Here is a 19,286-nt window from a genome sequence, read left to right on the forward strand (position 1 = left end):
CTGCATCAGTACCGCACTAGCAACACAAAAAGCTCCTTCGCGTCTGGATAACCTCCCTTTACCCCTCCCTCCGCTTCTCACCAATAAAACACATTCATGTCATTCCAAACAAAATGTCGCCGCTGTAAAGTTTTCACCAGAGTCCCTCACAGGACACCTGACAGCAAACACTTACCGTCCACCGCCATGATGCTCCGTCCAGGACTCTACCAAGTATGTGGGAGGGGGGTGTGATAGTGTGTGTGTGTGTGTGCGCGCGCGCACAGAGGTCATTCAAGTGTGGGACACGTACACATTGTCTTATTGTGTGGATGAACAAATAGCAGGTGCACTGCAGCATGCTATGTCAGCAAATAATATACACAACCTTTTCTTTCTTCTTTTAATATAAAAATGAGTATTCTAATTCATTTAAAGTGCCAGTTCATAATTATCTCAATACCAGATGGCCATTTAATTGCCGAAAGAAATCATTATGCAGCATTTTTAAAAATGTATTTGTTAGCGTTGCAGAACAATGAGACCTGCGGCAAATATTACTATTTATATCGCAGAACTAGCTGTATACATTTGCAAGTAGACATATAAAGTTTGAATTGTAGTGTGATAGTATAAATGTCATTAGATAGTCAACACTGTTCGTGGTATTATATGATATAACTATTATTATATACTACACAAACTCCACTACTTCCGGTATGTACAAGCCAATGAATGCACAGGGTGCTGACGTCATCACGGCGACACACCTACTGCACTTTCAGACTTCCGCAAACTTTCTCAGTTTTTTTTCCTCCCTTCAAACAGTTCCTTCTCTTTTGCTAGACTGTTCGTTTTGTTTTAAATCTCCCAGACACCTTTTTGAAAGGAAATATGAGCGAAATAAAAATAAACCAATCAAGCACAAATGAGGACACCGCGGAGGAAAAAGACTGGGCGGCGGCCAAAGCTTTTTTTGATAACCTCAAAACTAACAAACCGAGACCTGTAAGTAGTGGCGTCTAAAGCCTGTTAGCCTAGTCACCTAGCTCATATTTTCAAAGGTTCAATTTGTAAAAAAATGCCTATTTTAATGTATGTATTTGTCCACCTTTCTTACAGCCTAAACCCAGGTTTGCTGTCACCATCGCGGTGTCTTCCCGCACCCTCTTCAACATGGTGGCAGAGAGGGACATCTATGAAAAAGAAGGAGTAGAGAAATATGTCACCTATCAGGTGGAACATGAACATGAACCCCTCAAGCCAGGAGCTGCTTTCCCTTTCGTCAAGGTAATACTTTTCACAGCATGGAAGTGTTTCCCCACAGGACTACAATCTATATGTGGCGTTGGTTTTAGTGTGTGTGTTTCATTTGATTGACTTCCGATTGTTAGTAGCAGTTTAGATCACGCAAGAGTAATGACAAAAAACATGTATTATGTTTCCTTTGCTACATACAAGTGTGTACTTGTAATATATCTCACTATATTGATGAACAGATGCATTATAATGTGTGGCCAAGTCTGTGGTATGTGCGTAGGGGAACACTGCACTTTTGGGGAGAATTTAGCCCATCCATCCATCCATCATGCCGCTTATCCTCACTACGGTCGCGGGTATGCTGGAGCCTATCCCAGCTCACTTAGGGCGAGAGGCATGGTACACCCTGAATTGGTCGCCAGCCATCATCTACAATGGTTAGCCCATCATCTGTCTTCTACAGATATATAAAAAAATAGGATACACCTATTCAGCCTCCATTAAAACACCTCCAACAACATTTAATGCTTTTTATGCACATGCTGTGACCATGTAGTAACAGGTACATTCATGATAACATGTATTTTGGTCATTGTTAAGCATTACCAGAACTTCCTTCCTGGGTGCGTTGATTTCACATAGCAACATAGAATCCAATGTTAACTTTTCCAAAACAAAACCACCTCAGCAGTGGCGGCCATCGTTGGCTTGCTGCATTATGAGTGTGTTTGTGATAAAGCTAGCCAGTGTGGTGTTGCGGGGTGTCACTACACCAGGAATGTTGTACTTTGGCGTAAAACGGTTTTAATAAGTGTCACTGTAGCTTGGTTAATACACAGGTGACATGAAAGTAAGCATTGTTTGTTAATGATGGGTAAAATTCCCAAAAAATGCAGTTATGCTGCCATCTAGTGTACGGAGTTGCAACGACAAGCTACACAGACAGTCCCAATATAATGCGTTTGTGAGCAAGCCTTTATTTAAATACAATATGAGGACCATACCACAAAAACCACCAGTATCGCTAGTATAGATTTGATAATGATACCACCCTTTTTATCCATATTTGAATCAACCCACCCACCCATATTCACAGGCTTTTTTACAGGGTATGCTCTTAGAAAATGCTTAACTCGTGTGTTGGCAGGGGCCACACCTCTCTTCCCGCTGATTGTCCAAAAATGACAAGTCAGGGCCTGAGGACTTGTACAGTATGTGGAGAATGAACAGGTTTGATGAGTATGTAAAAAAAAAAAATAGTCTGCTTCCAACCTCTTAGGCAACTCGAAATTCAGGTTGGTTGTAGTTTGCATTGATGTAGAACTGGAAAGAGCTGCTTTTTTTTACGTAATAACAATATTAGACACAGCTCTCAATGGGATGCAATGTCTGGTTATGGTTATTTTGTTCTAATACTAGTTTTGCACCATAAACACAACCTGTAGAAATGTGGTTTTCTTGAGCATATTTAGTGGATTTTTCCACTCACCCCAGATTCTGTTTACTCTTCCACCAAAGCAACTAAAAATACAATCATTTACAATTGAATCAAACTGAAGCTGGCTAGAAAAAGATGACCTCTATACGCAGTATCATACATAGACGTTCAAATGATGGGCTTAGTGACTTCTTCTGTGTGTGTGAAATGTATGCCGTAACATCAGGAAGTTGCGGGTACAATATTGCAATCATGCTTAACCTTCAGTGATGGTTAATGTGAGCTGTGAGTTCATCAAGCCGTCTCACTTCCGTTACAAAGGGATGGACAACTTCCAGTAAATTAGGGGGAAAAAATACAAGCAATTATTTAGATTTTAGCTAATGTCGAAAAAAAAACATGAATATGCATCACAGTTCCAACTTCACGTTTTCAATCTGTTGCTGCAAATGAATGAATAAATGATTAAAGCAATTTGTACTTATTCTTCACCTACATGAAGCATTTTCAAGCATACAAATACAAGGAAAAATCAGCTTTGTAATTGTGAATGTAGTATTCTACATTAGCCACTAGGTGTCAGTAATTGTTAGGTGAGACAAACACCAGATGTGATCGCCCGAACAGACTTTTAGCACAGGCTAAAATGATCTCACAACACAATAAGTGTGGTTAGCGCGCAGGCCTCACAGACCCGAGTTCAATTCCACCCTCGGCCATCTCTGTGTGGAGTTTGCATGTTCTCCCCGTGCATGCGTGGGTTTTCTCCGGGTTCTCCGGTTTCCTCCCACATTCCAAAAACATGCTAGGTTAATTAGCGACTCCAAATTGTAGGTATGAATGTGGGTGTGAATGGTTGTTTGTCTATATGTGCCCTGTGATTGGCTGGCCACCAGTCCAGGGTGTACCCCGCCTCTGGCACGAAGACAGCTGGGATAGGCTCCAGCACCCTGCGACCCTTGTGAGGAAAAAGCGGTAGAAAATTAATGAATGAATGGCATATTTACTCTTATCATATTTAAAGCAGGGATTATGCTGTTCAGAAAAAAAGTAACTGCTAAAGTATGACTCTATATTATCTTATTATAACAAATATGTCTATATTTTTCTTTGATTATTGCTCCTATATTGGGTAATACAAATGTAAAAGTGACTATATGGGTGTTATTTCGTATGTAGAGGGCTCTACAGATGTTATAGAAGATCATAAACAGGTTTTCTATGCCATAACTATGAAAATATTCCTTTCATGAATGTCTGTTTTGGACAGTAATAAAGCACATATTTTTTTTAAATAGTTTTCTCTGTTTAGTGAGTACTCCACAGCAGGTACTATGCTTGTCTTGTCATAAAAATTAGCCTCATTTTGCCACATTCTGTCATAAACAGGCACTGATGACGGTCAACGCTCGCCTGAGGGAGCTCTACCCGGACAGCGAGGAGTTTTTTGATATCGTCCTCATGACCAACAACCACGCCCAAGTTGGAGTGCGCCTCATAAACAGCATCAATCACTATGGTACGCTGTTTATTTTGTAGTGTTTGTTGCTAAAGGGTTACATTTTCCTGTGTTTGGCCTCCAGATTTAACCATTGAGAGATTCTGTATGACTGGAGGAAAAAGTCCAATCGGCTACCTGAAAGCGTACATGACCAACTTGTACCTCTCCAAGGATGCTGAGAAAGTGACGGAGGCCATTGAAGAAGGCACGTGATGCTTCCCTTAATGTTGAATAACCATTGTATTTCATAACTACAGTTCTCTTTCGACCTTCAGGCATTGCCGCCGCCACCATGTTTATGCCCGAAACGGAGTACAAGCTCAGCGACACTCAGTTGAGAGTGGCCTTCGATGGCGACGCCGTCCTCTTCTCAGATGAGTCTGAGATCATAGTGAAGAAACATGGCCTGGATACTTTCTTTGAGCATGAGAAGGAGTTTGAGAACAAACCGCTGGCTCAGGTACCTCCTAGAACATTCATTCATTCATTGTCTTTGGGCGAGAGGCGGGGTACACCCTGGACTGGTCGCCAGCCAATCACAGGGCACATATAGACAAACAACCATTCACACTAACATTCATACCTATGGACAATTTGGAGTGGCCAATTAACCTAGCATGTTTTTGGAATGTGGGAGGAAACCGGAGTACCTGGAGAAAACCCACGCATGCACAGGGAGAACATGCAAACTCCACACAGAAATGGCTCCCTGGTCTCCTAACTGTGGGGTCTGCGCGCTAACCACTTGACCACCGTGCCGCGCCCTCCTAGAACAGGGGTGTTCAAAGTGCAGCCTGGGGGATGTTTGGGGCTCACTGCTGATTTTCCTTTTTTTTTGGCCTGTGGCACGTTTTGAAAATATAATTCAACAACAAAAACAGCAAAAATGAAAAAATCTGTAGTTATTCTACAAGAAAAATGAGGAAAGTCATAATTGCATTCATTTAAAAAAAAAAAAGCATCTAGTAACAACCATTGATTTTATAATCCATTTTCAGGGCCCCTTAAAGGGATTCCTGGAGGCTTTGGGGAAGCTCCAGAGGAAATTCTACGCCAAGAATGAGCGCTTGAATTGTCCCATAAGGACCTTCCTGGTCACAGCCCGTAGCGCTGCCAGCTCGGGTGCTCGCGTCCTGAAGACCCTCCGCAGCTGGGGCCTGGAGATTGACGAGGCTCTTTTTCTGGCCGGAGCCCCTAAAGGGCCGCTGTTGCAGAAGATAAAACCGCACATCTTCTTTGATGACCAGATGTTCCACATCGAGGGAGCCAAGGAGCTGGGCACCATCGCTGCTCACGTCCCCTATGGCATTGGACAGAAATATCACAAAGGAAAACTCATAGAGCAGCCAAAAGAGGAGTGATCTTCTCATGGACCAAACAAAAAAGGGGTAAAGCATTAACGTTGTGCATCACTGTTAACAGAATTCTAAATGTAATGTAGTTTTGTATTTTTTGATGAACTCTACTGGGGTACCAGTCACGGCAAAAGGGGAAATATGTGGTGATAACCATAGAACAAAGGGCATAGCTGGAAAAAGAGAAAAAGTGTAAAGATAACCATGGAGCATGACATGGACATATGTTATGGCTTTAGCTGGAAAAGGGAGGAGATGGGGGAAAGTGTGATGATAACCACAGAACTTTAATTGACCATAACCGCTCCGTCTGAACAATACCATTAATGAATCATCAGTTACCGTTACTTAAACAGCACATTCCGACAAAGCAACCGCAAAGCTCAAGATGCTAGGGACACACTGTTACACGCCATACTGTACTGCACTGTGTAATACATTCATTCATCTTCGTATGTGAGGCATTTTGTCAGTAAGTGCACCAGGGAAGCTGCTTCCTCACTGTCAAATAGCAATATTACACTCCATTTAGTTGCTTTAGGTCAACATTTGACACTGTCATTATTGTGTTTTCATGCTCATGCCTCATTTAAATGTCACGGTTGGGCTCTGCGACTTGTTTACACTGTTAGACCGCCTCTTTTCTAGCAAGTAACTCTGTTTTTATTTTGGGTTTTCATGTACCAAGAACATGCATGAAATATGCTAGGGAGTTAAGCGGTTACTGTAAGACAGTTTGTTTTGATTGTATTCACATTGTAGTAGGTGTATAACTACATATTTGAACCATTTCAGTGACTTAGTATGGATTTATAATTTTCAATTTTTAGGCATAGTGTCGACTAAAAATATGGAACAAATTAAAGTTGTTTTTTTATTTTATGCTGAACTGCTTTTACCAATTTTATTTATTATTATTATTAATATATTATATTATTATTATTACTATTATACGACTATTATATGATGATGATGATTATTATATGATGATTATTATTATTACCAATTTTTACTATTTTTTTATTTGTCATTGTGTCTTTTGATTGGAGGATGGAACAAATGAAAGATATATATTGTATTTTAACTTTTTCATTCATTCATTCATTTTCTACCGCTTTTCCTCACGAGGGTCGCGGGGGGTGCTGAAGCCTATCCCAGCTGTCTTCGGGCGAGAGGCGGGGTACACCCTGGACTGGGTGCCAGCCAATCACAGGGCACATATAGACAAACAACCATTCACACTCACATTCATACCTATGGACAATTTGGAGTCGCCAATTAACCTAGCATGTTTTTGGAATGTGGGAGGAAACCGGAGTACCCGGAGAAAACCCACGCATGCACGGGGAGAACATGCAAACTCCACACAGAGATGGCCGAGGAATTGAACCCTGGTCTCCTAGCTGTGAGGTCTGCGCGCTAACCACTAGACTGCCGTACCGCCCATTTTAACTTTTTATTTAGAATAATTTACAATGAATGTTAAAAAAAGAAATGTAAAAAAATATTTTTATCATTTAAAATCTTTTAAATCATTTTAATGTTGATTTAGTGTAAACCCGAAATGACTTAGTCATGCGTTTAGTGTCCTTTCATGCACATGAAAGATGGAACCGCTAGAGGGCGTCCCTGATTCACTGACTACAAACAGACGTCAACCTTTGAATACTTTTAAAAAAGACACATTTAAAAACTGACATGTCCTCTAAAAGCCTATATAATTTGAAACGCAGATGCCTTTTGTGAATATAGAATAATAAATGTGCAAACCATTTCTTTTTAATCCTTTTTCTTAAGAATTCCAGGTAAATGAACACTAAAGCAGGTAAGTACCTGTAACTGTTTACAGTATTTTACAGTGAATGGTTGCATTTACTTCAAGTGCATTTATTTATTTCTACAGCTACAATTTAGTTTGGCAGCCTGCGTCCCCAAGAGCTGAGCCCAAATGTCTGTTGCCATGGATACCACTGCACGCTGACACCACAGAATCCGTGTAGGCTTGTTGAAGATATAATTAATAACAAAGGTTACCTTTTGGGGGGATCACTATGTCAAACATCATCTTTCTGCTACTAGCTTCCCAGTGTGCGCGTGAGCCGAGGAAAACATTTTAACAACTGCTACATTTATCTTTTTGACATGCAATTTGCTATAAATATGTTTTCCTGCTTGCGGATGAGAAATTTGCCTGTGGATATTAGCTTGTAAATGAATATCTTTTTCCTTTATAGCCTTATGCGAAAGTCACAATGCTAACACGGAGCTACATACTTGTAATGATAACCCAATTCACTTTGAAGTACAAGCTACAGTCTGAATTCTAATGCTAACTTTTAACACTTTAAGCTAGTTGATGAGGCTAACTGAAGATTTACCTCCATAATTATGTTCATTTCCTCCCCTTTTTATTTTAATTTCTTCCCGTTTAAAAAGAAGCTACTATGCGAACGTCACAATGCTAGCTTGAGCTAAGCTAAGCTCCTGCATAGTATTGGAGATAAATGCTACAAAGTGATGTTTTTCTTCCTCCCACCAAGATTCAGAAAGGTAAGAGAATGTTCTTGAAGCTAAATATTTATGCTGTGGGCATATGAGCAATTTACTACAGTCAGAATGCTAAATATTTCCATGTTTTCATAATACAGTTATCCTTCGCCCACTTAGCGGTTTGAATTTCGGTTCACTCTTATCACAGTTTGTCGAACATATGTATGAATAAATAATGCTGTTTTGTGGTTAAATATGCATATCAAAGCAATGTTTGCCTAAATTAAGCATTTTAGGCCTAAAAACGACAAAAATACAAATATAAGACATTCAGAAAATGGATACTAAGAGCCTGAATGATATGTACTATTCTGTAATGGTCACTAGGTGTCAGTAATGTTACTGTATGTAATGTATTGGTGAAACACACAAGCATCAGATGTGATCGGAACAACATGGGGTACTGTTGCTGTAGTGACACACACCAACGTAAAACTCATCTCTGACCTTTACTTCCTGTCTGACTGCCACTCAGCTCCCTTGGGGAGCACGTTTATTTCAACACACACAAGTATAAGTCTTGAGTGGCTTATTTACTCTACTATGTTGGGTAAATCAAGTGTACATTTGACTATAGGGGTGCTATTTCATGTCTGGAGGCCTCTAATGGTAATGGTAATGGTAAGTTCCGTACATACCTCCAGATGTATGCCACACCACGACAAACAAACACTAAAATTGAACTGATTGTGTGATGTGAATATAAGATGAGGCAGTTTAAGAACTGAATGTATTTTGTAATGAAAGGCATTGAAAAAAGTTGTTAACACATTTATAATTTCAGTAGAATAGCAATGGTTTAATTTCATTTGAACAATTGAGTACATCACATAATCAGTTCACAGTTCTAATAATATTATAAACAGTCTTTAGAGGGTTGAAAACAGGCTTCTGCGTCTGCGTTAACTATGAAAATATTACTGTATATGCTAACATAATCAGTATTTAGGGCAAACTGCTGTGGTTAAAATGCTAATAGAATATAATGAGTGCGCTTTTAACAACATGCTAAAGTCCAAAGTACAGAATAGTATGTTTGTACTGTAAATATTTGGAACCACTGGTATGTGTTTGTTAACTGCACATTGTGATGTGACTTGCGCTGTTGATTTATGGTGTGTTAATGACATGTATTGAGGTCAGCTGATCCCTCCAACTTCCTTATAGAAGCAACCTAGTGGGTATATACAGTGTACTGCATGTACTGTATATACTGTACACTCCACACCCACATGGATCAAAAGCAATTGAAGTGAAGCCAAAGCTCCATCCTACAGTGTCGGCAGAGGCCTTATTCTACGAAATGTTCCTCTGACCAGCATAAATGTTTTGCTTGAAGCTGAGTATCATCACCCTGACACGGTCTAGCGGAGATGACACCCACTGTTATAGTAACAGTGGAGCCTCGCAAGGACATACTTCTTCATGAGTTGATCAGTGACTCAACTGAATGTGCCTGAAAGGCCTTAGGACATAGTGTTAGACTGTCATAGACGCACCCCCCGACTAGGCGGCAAGGGAAGGGAGAGTAGAACCAGCGAGCGAGCATCACCAATTATCTCCAACTCTGGGCTTGTAGTAGGAATCTATTTCTGCATCATTACCTTGGGGCAGCCATGGGCTTACAGTCTCGGTTATAAATTGTCTTGCTCCCTGCTTCTGGAATTGAAAAGAGATTATTAAAGACGTTTATCATAGGAGTGGCTTAAACCTGTCTGGAAAGTTGGAGAATGGTGCTGCAAAAGGGAGGAAATAATATGTGCATTGCTGAGGGATGTGCTGCACCCTCCCCGATGCCAGATGGGGTGGTCCCATGGGTGGCAAGGCAGGTTTTTGCAGGCCCCCGAGTACTGAAGAAAGACTACGTGAGGCACAGTAGGCCACCCGGTCCTAGCTAACAATGCTCCATATCTGATGTGCACTAATGACACCCCTGGGGAGAGGACCGGGTTGGTTCCTACGGTAGACTTCTAACCCAGCTGATGGTGTCATATAGTAATAGTAATAGTAATAGTAATAGTAATAGTAATAGTAATAGTAACCCCCGCGGAAAAACTAACTTTATTGAATTTCACCTGTAGTTTGTCATTTAGTGTTCAGGTGCTGAGGCTTTAAATAAGAAAAATAAGCTCAAGTTCCGACATGCCTGCTGCTACTTTTTTTTTTTTTTCGCACTTAAGCCCACCTGTTCCCAACACTTCTTACCACCAGCATCCCAAACAACATAACGTTTTGTGCCAATGTTTGTTACAAAATGACTGCTCTAGTTTCTGCGTCTTTCTTGTGAAAGAACTAAACAATGCAAATCCACTCCTGATCAAAATGTGAAGACCAGTTGAAAAATTACAAGAATTTACATCTTAAGGAGGTAGAAGACTAGGAGTAGTGCCAAAAGAAGAACTGGGAGTGAGAGTAAAACCCAGTAAACTGAAGTAGGCTGACTATAGATGAATAAAAATTCAAAATTTCATCTAAAATAGAAGTGGTTAGCATGCAGGCCTCACAGTTAGGAGACCGGAGTTCAAATCCACTCTCGGCCATCTCTGTGTGGAGTTTGCATGTTCTCCCCATGCGTGCGTGGGTTTTCTCCGGGTACTCTGGTTTCCTCCCACATTCCAAAAACATGCTAGGTTAATTGGCCACTCCAAATTGCCCATACGTATGAATGTGAGTGTGAATGGTTGTTTGTCTATATGTGCCCTGGGTGTACCCTGCCTCTCACCCAAAGACAGCTGAGATAGGCTCCAGCACCCCCACGATCCTCGTGAGGATAAGCGGTAGAAAATGAATGAATGAATATTCAAAACTCAGTAAAAAGTAGCTGGGCCAATCGTTAAAATTTCGTTAAAATTTGGTTTGGGCATGCTTGATGCCCGTGTAGGAATGTTGATCCTGATGGTGAAGATGGCTTCACCGAGAGTATCCACTGTCTGGAACTGATGTTGTTTTTTTTTTAACTTCCCTTGCCATCCATATGTAACTGTTCTCACTTTCCGTTTGACGCCCCTGCACAACCAGATCATGATGGTGCCCCCTGCATTGTGACATGTGGAAGACATCTCAGGTGGGATCTCCTTGTCATTCCAGTAATATCGTAAATACGGGCAAGACACAAGAACTTTGAAGATTTTTTTGTTCTTAAAACCCTTCTCTTGCAGATGTCGTCTGATGGTTTTTGGACTGGACCTGATACCAGTAACAACCTTCATTTGGGCTGAGAATTAAGATTTTTTTTTTTTAGGTCTACCACTTTTTTGTTCCATAACCATCAGGATCCTTCCAGAATTTTAAAATGACCGTCTTACTGTGTCCACACTCAGCAGTGAAGGCGTGCTACAAGAGGCCTTGCTTTATGCAGCTCAACAATTCCATCCCGTTTGAAGAGAGAAAGCATTTTTGCCTCTTGTCATCAAGACATCATGTGAGTACCTGCCAGACTATGACATTGAATCCACATATTGACCAAGATTTTGGCTTTTAAAGGCTGTGGTCTTAAACTTTTCATCAGCTGATTTCACTTTCATGCTCATTTGCAATAAATGTATCAAATTTGAGGCATAGTGAACCTCCTTAAGATCCAACTTCAGATCTGGAGTAGGGTTTTATAGTGGAAGTTGTGCTGAACAAGCCTCTGTGTGCTGGCTGTGAAGTGTCATGTCAGATCAATGCTCTTCTATAAGCCACTGACCTGGAAAATGCTGAAAAGCGTTGCTTGCTCTGCTATCGATAAGCATTCTAATTAAGAGCAGCACCCGGAGTGCAATTGGTGTTAAAACTCACAAAGATAGTGTCTGGGATTGTGTCAAAAAAATGTCTTTCTCGTTCATCACAAATCCGTAGGGGAGCCTAGAATGTGTCTGTGGATATGAAGATTGGATGTGTGTTTGTGGGCAAACACGAAATAATGACTGATGGCTTTGTCTGGCTGACCTAATGAGACACTTTTGCTCTGTGCATTAAATTTTAAGTCACGGATGGCCTTGCCTGACATGGCAGAATGTTATCCTGGCAGTGAAGGAGGCCATCTGTTCAGCCTAGAGTGAAAAGTATTGAATTTCTTCTAGGTCAGGCTTGCACAATAATGAGAGCGAATTGGGTGAGAACTCTTTAAAATTGGTGTTGTTCAGTGGGCCTTGCTTTGTGTGTCAGTCAGCAGCATCACTGACCGACCAGCCAGGGAGGCAGGCCGGCCGGCATCAAACCCATGGATGAGACTGGCAGATCCGTCCCACTGGGAAGTAAACTGGTCTCACAGTCTGGGGTTTCCTCCACGCCCTTGTGCCCCATTTTCAACACTGATCAGGCCTGGTTAGAGGAACTCACTGGCTACTCTGCAAACTCATCCAGCCTTGCTTCCAGTTGTTGTGTACCAAGTAGCAGCAGCGAGTGCAGGAGTAGTTTGGACAGCTGGAGCTCAGATGTGACCTCCTTTCTCCATAGCTCAATCAAGAAGCAAAGCTGCAAGGTCTTTCAAAGCAGATGTAAAGAAAAGCCAAGGTGGCCAGCCCATCCAACCAGGGATGAACACTTCAGAGCACATCCAGCGCCACACATTGGACGCTATGCGTGGTCTGACAGGGGTGGAGAGCATCAGGGGAGGGGCTCTGCTCACACCCAAGCTAGCGCAAAGAGAAGTAAACACGAGAAGCTGCTGGAGGGAAAGACTGAAGACAAAGTGAAGTTTTCACAGTTCCTGGACGAGGTGACATCCAACGTGCTTGACCCAAACAGCTTGCAGGCCTTTGGGAAAACAGCTCATCCCTCCAGCTCAAGTGGAGGTCAACCTAAAGACAAGGTCCATACTCAGAAGAACCCCAGTCCGCCACGCTCTATGGCCCAGCAGCAAGACTCCGCACTGGAACAGAAACCCTCGGTAACTGACCTTCCCTTGAAGACCTACCTGGAGACAGACATAGACATTGTGAGAAGAGACGACCAGGCAGCCGATATGGACGACAAACCTGACTCGACACCGCTGTTACTGATAGATGATCAAAATCTGATTCCGCCTCCTCCCAATTTCTGCCAAGGATTTGAAATGAAACGTTTTCTGGCATCGAATTACGGCTCCAGGTACCCCCACAGATCTACTTCTTTACCCAGAGGCATCAACATGGTGAGTCAGTCCCAATTGTTTGAACTGGAACAACTGGCTGTGGAGCTTTTCTGCTTTGTTATGCTAAATGAGTAAGATGTATTCATTATGTAATGTTGACTTTGTGGCTTATTTTGATTATCGACCCGATTTTATAACATCATACCGATAAATCCGATAACATTAAAAATACCCGGTCAGACAACCAATATATATATATTTTTTATCCAATGAGGTGACATTGCTCATGCTCTCGGGCTACCGTGAGAAAATCTGTGACGTGCTGTACGCTTCCCCTGAGCTCACTTGTAAACAATCATGTTACCTGAAACACCATCATCATCATCATCATCATCGAAAGAATGTTGTTCTCAATGCGTGACGTGATGAATGCATCAATGATGTTTCAGCTACAGGGAAAGGAAGGGAAAATTTCAAAATTTTGAGTTGTACTATTTATTTCTATTGTGCAAGGTGGTGGCTATCACTAGTAACTGGCAGTAGCATCAACTATATGATGTGTATGTTGCACTCTGAAACGCTGACTGACTGAGGTTGGAAACCCAGAACTTCCAAACCATTTTTCTCTAATGGTTATTTTTAAAATTCCATTCTAAATATAGAGCGGCATGCTCAATAAACTGCTGCAATCTGACGTCCAACGGTCCATTTTCACAATTTTAGATTTGTCTAGTTCAGGGGTCACCAACCTTTGGGGCTACTTTGTGAGCACGGATAGCATGAAGGGCTACATGACCTGTTTGCGGTGAACTTCCAAAATGACAAAACTGCACGGATCACTTTTTAGTATTCCGAACAAAAGGAATAGTAGTAGTAACACTATGTGAAGTGACTGCTCACATATCAATGTTAATTATTTTCCACAATAATGGTAACAAAAACATATTTTTTAACAAGAAAAAAATTATTTATGTGCTCACATATTTGAAAATCAGAGGGAACACCTTTCTGTGATTTTTTCACCTGCCTAGTGAAAAAAGTCCTTCGTTTTTCCAAAGCTGCTCTTAACAAACGGGCCTTTTCCGTCCTTAATGCGCTTGCGGGTGGGTAGCTCGCATTGAAGCTTTCGTGACAAGTTTTGAAGTGTCTCTCCACATCGTCCCGCAAATAAGACACATACATTTTTCTTCAAAATACGTAAAGAAAAATTCTTCCTCCCAATCACTGTGGAAAATGTAAGTCCTTTTTCGCTTTTCTGCCATGTTTTGGGGGGCTAAACTGCACGAGTAAGCTAACTCCTCATCACCGCTGCACTATATCGGAAAAGCGGTGAGCGGACGCGTGCGCACACATGAACTTTGACTTGAGGTTAGAAGAGTTTGTTATAAAATATTTTTGTTTTAATTTTTGATGTTATAAGACAATTAAAAAAATACATTAATGTAAGCAATTCTGATTCAAAATTTAAAGCACAAAATAACAATGATAATTTGTGACCAGTGCTATTTTTAGAATATGCCTCGCCTTAAGTGGTCCACGTGGGCGCATGGGCGTTAGTGACCCCTGGTCTAGTTAGTCTGGCTGATCCAGTGTATGCTTCATACACCAGTAAAGCCATTACTGGTGTGCTCATCAGCATTCTACCCATCCAGTCTCCCCTGGTCACGCAAACACCATGCACGCAACAACGCAATCATCCACTGACTCAGCCCATTTAGCAGTGTTTATTGTGTGACATCCCTCATTCACTCCGCTTGAAACATAACCTCATACCAAAAGGGCTGGCTGGGGATGCACAGAATCAACTAAAATGTCGGCCTTAATTAGGATATTGCAACCAGTGGTTTTCCCCAGACACATGTTGCAGGAAGACGGGATTAAAGGCTCAATTAAACGTTACTGCTTCCACAGTGAATGTATTTGCAGTCTCAGCATGATGTTCATCCCAGAGGCGGTGGATAATAAAAGCACTGAAGAAAAAAAAATATTATTTTGGGGGTAAATAAAACAGTTGAGGACATGAAAACATTGCAACACGTAATTGAAAGGACTCAACATCAAGGAAGGCTCTTCAAAATTAGCAATGTGGCCGTTCAATATTAAAAGAGAGGCTCGTATTGCCTTAATTTATTGTCTGATTAAAATTCAGCCTTTGCCGTCACCTTAGCAACTGCTTGGAAAAAAAAAAAAAGAGGTGGGCGGTATGGGGGCTGTGGAGCCAGCATGTGAGCCTGTTGGTGTTGCTTGCTGCAAAGTTTCATGTCCTCACACGCGTCCTTGTACTTGCGAGCGCACATGTACCAAACTGCTGCCATGAGATACCATCGATATCCAATGCTGTCAAATGAAAAACATGTACAGTATCTCCATGTTGTGAATATTGTATAGACACAATATAATGACCACTGGTGCAATGGAATAAAAAATAGTGCAGGGAGATATTACTTTAAAAAGATGCTTATTATTTTGTAGACCTGCACTGCATCACAGTGAGAGCTGTGTCTAATATCTTTGTTACTTTATTTAGCTCCAGTACTTGAGGAAGCTCAGTGAATGGACTACAATACAATACAATACAATAGCAAGCTAACAATACTATTAAGCTAGGGCTAGGGAACGTTGCACATTTTCTATGTGGCACAAACATTCGTAACAGAACAAAGTATGAAACTCTGGATCTTATACAATCAGAAAAATTATAACAAGTACACAACTTTAGTTTGACCTCGTACGTCAAACTGACTTGTGATTTCTCACACAGCCTAATTCTCTCAACTGTAAGCTGCATGAGCATGAAATTTGGTACCTTTAGGGGACTCAGAGGCACATGTATGTAAAATATGAGCAAGATTGGTTGAAAAACATGGCCGCCATCGACCAAAATAGTAACAGTGCCTAACAACTATTTGTCCATAAGTCATTGACCATTTGTTTAATAATAATGCTTTGGTCTCTTACATACTGTATTTAGAGCACAGCCCATAGGGGGCGCCACAAAGGATGGATCAAAAGGGACCTATTATGCAAATTTCTCAGCCCTTTGTATTGAGTGTATTGAGTGACTCGATAGAGCAGCTACACACAATAACCAGCACACAAAGCTTTATAGTTCTTCCAGAATCTGCACCTATTCAGCTGTATTTCTTTGGATTTTGTGTTTCCTGTGAAAACGGTCCGTTTTAATGTATTCCACACGCATAAATTTTGCATCCAATGGAGCGCCGATATCTAGTTCCTACTCATTTTGTCAGTATCGGTGCTGTTATGATGCCAAGTTTTGGTGTGCATTCCTAACCAAAATGATCAATGTTGCCGTTCTATGTCTATCATCACCCTAACCCAGCATGATACACTACAATTCTGCAACACTGCAAACGTTCATTTCAGTCATAACTGTTATCCTTCTTGTATCGAACGTCTCCACTGTTGTCCTAAAGTCGTGGAATGGCGTTGTCTTCTGAGAATGAGATATAGGATATTTTATATCTGTTTCCATTTAACACACGGGGACATTCAGTGCTCTTAGACGCATTCATGATTCCACCCCCATTGCGGAATTGTCACACCTACGATGCTTATATCTGTACACACGTACTAACATGACCTGCATCTTGTATCTTGGTGAAGATTACAGGCTGGCTAGTGTGTGAATGACTAATATGCTCTCTAGACTCAACAGATGTAACCACCTGTATCCCTCCATGCTGGATCTCTCTCCCCTCCTCTCTGTGTCTCTGCGCTCTTGAACATCGCCAGTCAGGAGATGCAATATACTGTATCTGCAGTCTGGCTGCAATGGAGGTTTCCACTCTATACCCCCCCATCACCACCACCACCACCCTTTCCCCTCATCTCCTATTCCCTCCCCTTTATGCTTCTCACTCTCTTCTCTCACGCTGTTGAGCTGATGTGATTGTTTTTACCTCACATACATGGAAGGAAGGGGACCACTGCAGCTCTCTCACTAGCAAGTGGAAAAGCAGCAAACGAGGGAGCATGAAAGGGATTGAGAAGAGAGAGAGGAGGAACATAAACAAAAACACAGGGACAGCACCAGCATGCCTGCTGAATATGCATGTGTGGCAGCTCCCAGGCCCCCTTTCCACTAATAACTGTCATTTCCCTTTTTAGGTGTGTGATGATGACATGAACCACATAGACACCATCAGGTAGGCTTCTTTTCCCTTCTGCACACATCCTTCATCACACCCACGCCTTCTCCCTGTGTCCTCCCTCCCACTCTCCCTCTCTCTTGCACTGTCTTCCCTTCCTGGCTTTGCTGATTCTTCTTCTTCTGCTGCTGCTGCTGCTGTTAAAGTGGCAGATCAGCGTCAGCCGAGTGTGCATGTGCTGCTGGGGTTTTCTCGCTGCTTAAAGGAAGAGCTGGTTGTACATATTGGAGGGAGTTTTCTCCACATTCCCCCTTGGGCCGGGTTTTTATCTGTGCGTCTACAGGATGAAGCTGTGCTTGAGTGGGAGGTATTGCTTTTTATCTTTTGGATTTGGACAGTAAAGCTGTGTGTGTGTGTGTGTGTGTGTGTGCGGATTGAAAGAAACTAATGCAGAGGTGCTTTTCTGTTACTTTGATTTAGAGTGTTTTCATGATTGTATGCAGGGGGGGGGATGCACTGCATCATGCTGTGTGTAGCTCTCCTGTAAATATATATATATATCTAAAACAGTTAGTTTTCCATTGTCTTATATATGACTGTGCATGATTCTGTGCAGTCACCTGTCGGAATGCTTCCAGTGATTAATAACTCTGCATGATAGCAGCGCTCCACCGCTGTGATGATACTACAGTATCTTACATACTTGCATGCAAGCCTTCATTTAAACACACACAAACTCCAATAAATGCAAAGTTTAAATCGTGCATGCAGGATTTGCCTCCTGCAGGAAAGATTCATTGTTGCACACGCATGCATGTTTTAATTACGGAAATAGATGCCTTTTGTTTAGGGTTATAGACGCCATTATGACAATTTCAGGCAGATTAGAGTGCTAATTAAGCTTCTCGGATATGTATCGTCAATTGTCATCAGCTCTGTGTCACCACCGTAATTGAATTATGGCAGCCCTCCCACGATAAACAGGGGTAGTCCCCGTGCTTTTTAGAGCAAGCAAGGTAACCGGGTGGGGGGCGGCCCTGAACGACAGCATGTGACAAGGTTAGGCAGAAGGCTCCTCTCGCCCCACTGCCTGACCTTCCCTACCCCCCCACCCACTGTGCTCGCCTCCATCTCTGAAAACAACCTCCACTCTGTACATGATGAAATGCCGTGAAATCTATTGCCCCCATTGCTTTCTCGTTCTCTCTCTCTCTCTCTTTCTCACAGTGTCTGTCTCTCCCTACCTCCCTCCCTGGGCCGGCCCGGGGTCCCGCCTCTGGGGCCTCGTGGCAGAGATGTCGATTTTGCATGCAGCTAAAGGCATCTTCACTGATGTATTTAAGTATTGCACAGTTGACTAAACAGCTGCAGAAGTGCCTGCAGAGTCGAGTGCATCTGTTTCATGGTTTACTTTTCATTTCAAAGCTAAATGATCCCATAGGGAAATGATGCACATTCATTTGTCCGGGCTCAAACTGTCACCATGATAAAACCTTGACGAGTTACCATTCATGACAATGGTAACAGTAACAGTAACAGTAACAACACACAGTGTGAACTACAAGACATGTGATGGAGAGTGAACAAGAAAGAGAGCTTCTTTGCTAAATGTACTGTTTAGGTCATTGATGGTTGGAAAACCAATAATAATGATGCATTCAGGTATATGTTAATAACATTAGCATCTATGTGCTATAATCAAATTTAATCAATTGTATCGCTATTACTATACTGAGCATCCAATCCCAAGTTACCATGTTTGGTTCTATGGTTATCATCACATTCCCCCCTTGCTTGTTACTTTTACCCATCTTTTTTATCCATTTTATGGTTAACTTTGGAGCGTTTTATTCTTAAAAAAAAAAAAAAAAAGGGTACAGAGGGTACTGGTTTTGTGCCTAGTGGGTTTGAATCTCCGTTGAGGCTTGTGGACTTATATGTCGTACCCGTGCGTACCTCTCTCATCCCAATAATATGCATGTGAGGACTCCTAAATTGTGAGTGTGAGTTGACCTCATGTGCCCTGTGATTGGCT

The 19,286-nt window shown here is 41.8% G+C and overlaps 2 protein-coding genes across 5 annotated transcripts in view; both read left to right on the forward strand.

Annotated features, from left to right (window-relative positions):
• The first annotated feature begins 736 nt into the window (after positions 1-736).
• On the forward strand, positions 737-6,415 carry LOC131107191 (cytosolic 5'-nucleotidase 1A-like). The gene is made up of 6 exons (XM_058056968.2): positions 737-987; positions 1,102-1,269; positions 4,067-4,196; positions 4,261-4,383; positions 4,454-4,638; positions 5,177-6,415. Exons 1-6 carry the CDS (start codon positions 874-876, stop codon positions 5,537-5,539), a joined length of 1,083 nt encoding a protein of 360 aa, XP_057912951.2. The 5' UTR covers positions 737-873; the 3' UTR covers positions 5,540-6,415.
• A 5,265-nt stretch (positions 6,416-11,680) lies between these two features.
• LOC131107190 (brain-enriched guanylate kinase-associated protein) overlaps positions 11,681-19,286 on the forward strand; it is a 32,320-nt gene continuing 24,714 nt past the window's right edge. For 2 of the 4 annotated variants that reach the window (XM_058056965.2, XM_058056967.2), the window contains exon 1: positions 17,402-17,618. Coding sequence is in view for 2 of the 4 variants with exons in the window: in XM_058056967.2 (XP_057912950.2) it covers positions 17,596-17,618 (23 nt within the window). In the remaining 2 variants the exon portion in view is untranslated. Of the gene's footprint in view, positions 13,200-17,062; positions 17,309-17,401; positions 17,619-19,286 lie in introns of those variants that run through there. The other 2 variants (XM_078799084.1, XM_078799086.1) reach the window with 2 other exon arrangements.

This window comes from Doryrhamphus excisus, linkage group LG19, assembly GCF_037039965.1.
Source record: "Doryrhamphus excisus strain RoL-2023G ecotype Guam linkage group LG19, RoL_Dexc_Guam_v1.1, whole genome shotgun sequence".
In the NCBI taxonomy this organism is placed as follows: domain Eukaryota; kingdom Metazoa; phylum Chordata; class Actinopteri; order Syngnathiformes; family Syngnathidae; genus Doryrhamphus; species Doryrhamphus excisus.

What these genes read in the sequence shown, in the direction of transcription:
- LOC131107191 (XM_058056968.2), top strand. Translation starts at nt 874, where the DNA reads ATGAGCGAAATAAAAATAAACCAATCAAGCACAAATGAGGACACCGCG. An exon ending in CTGCTTTCCCTTTCGTCAAG is followed by an intron (nt 1,270 to 4,066) that starts GTAATACTTTTC and finishes TGTCATAAACAG; the next exon opens with GCACTGATGACGGTCAACGC. An exon ending in GACGGAGGCCATTGAAGAAG is followed by an intron (nt 4,384 to 4,453) that starts GCACGTGATGCT and finishes TTCGACCTTCAG; the next exon opens with GCATTGCCGCCGCCACCATG.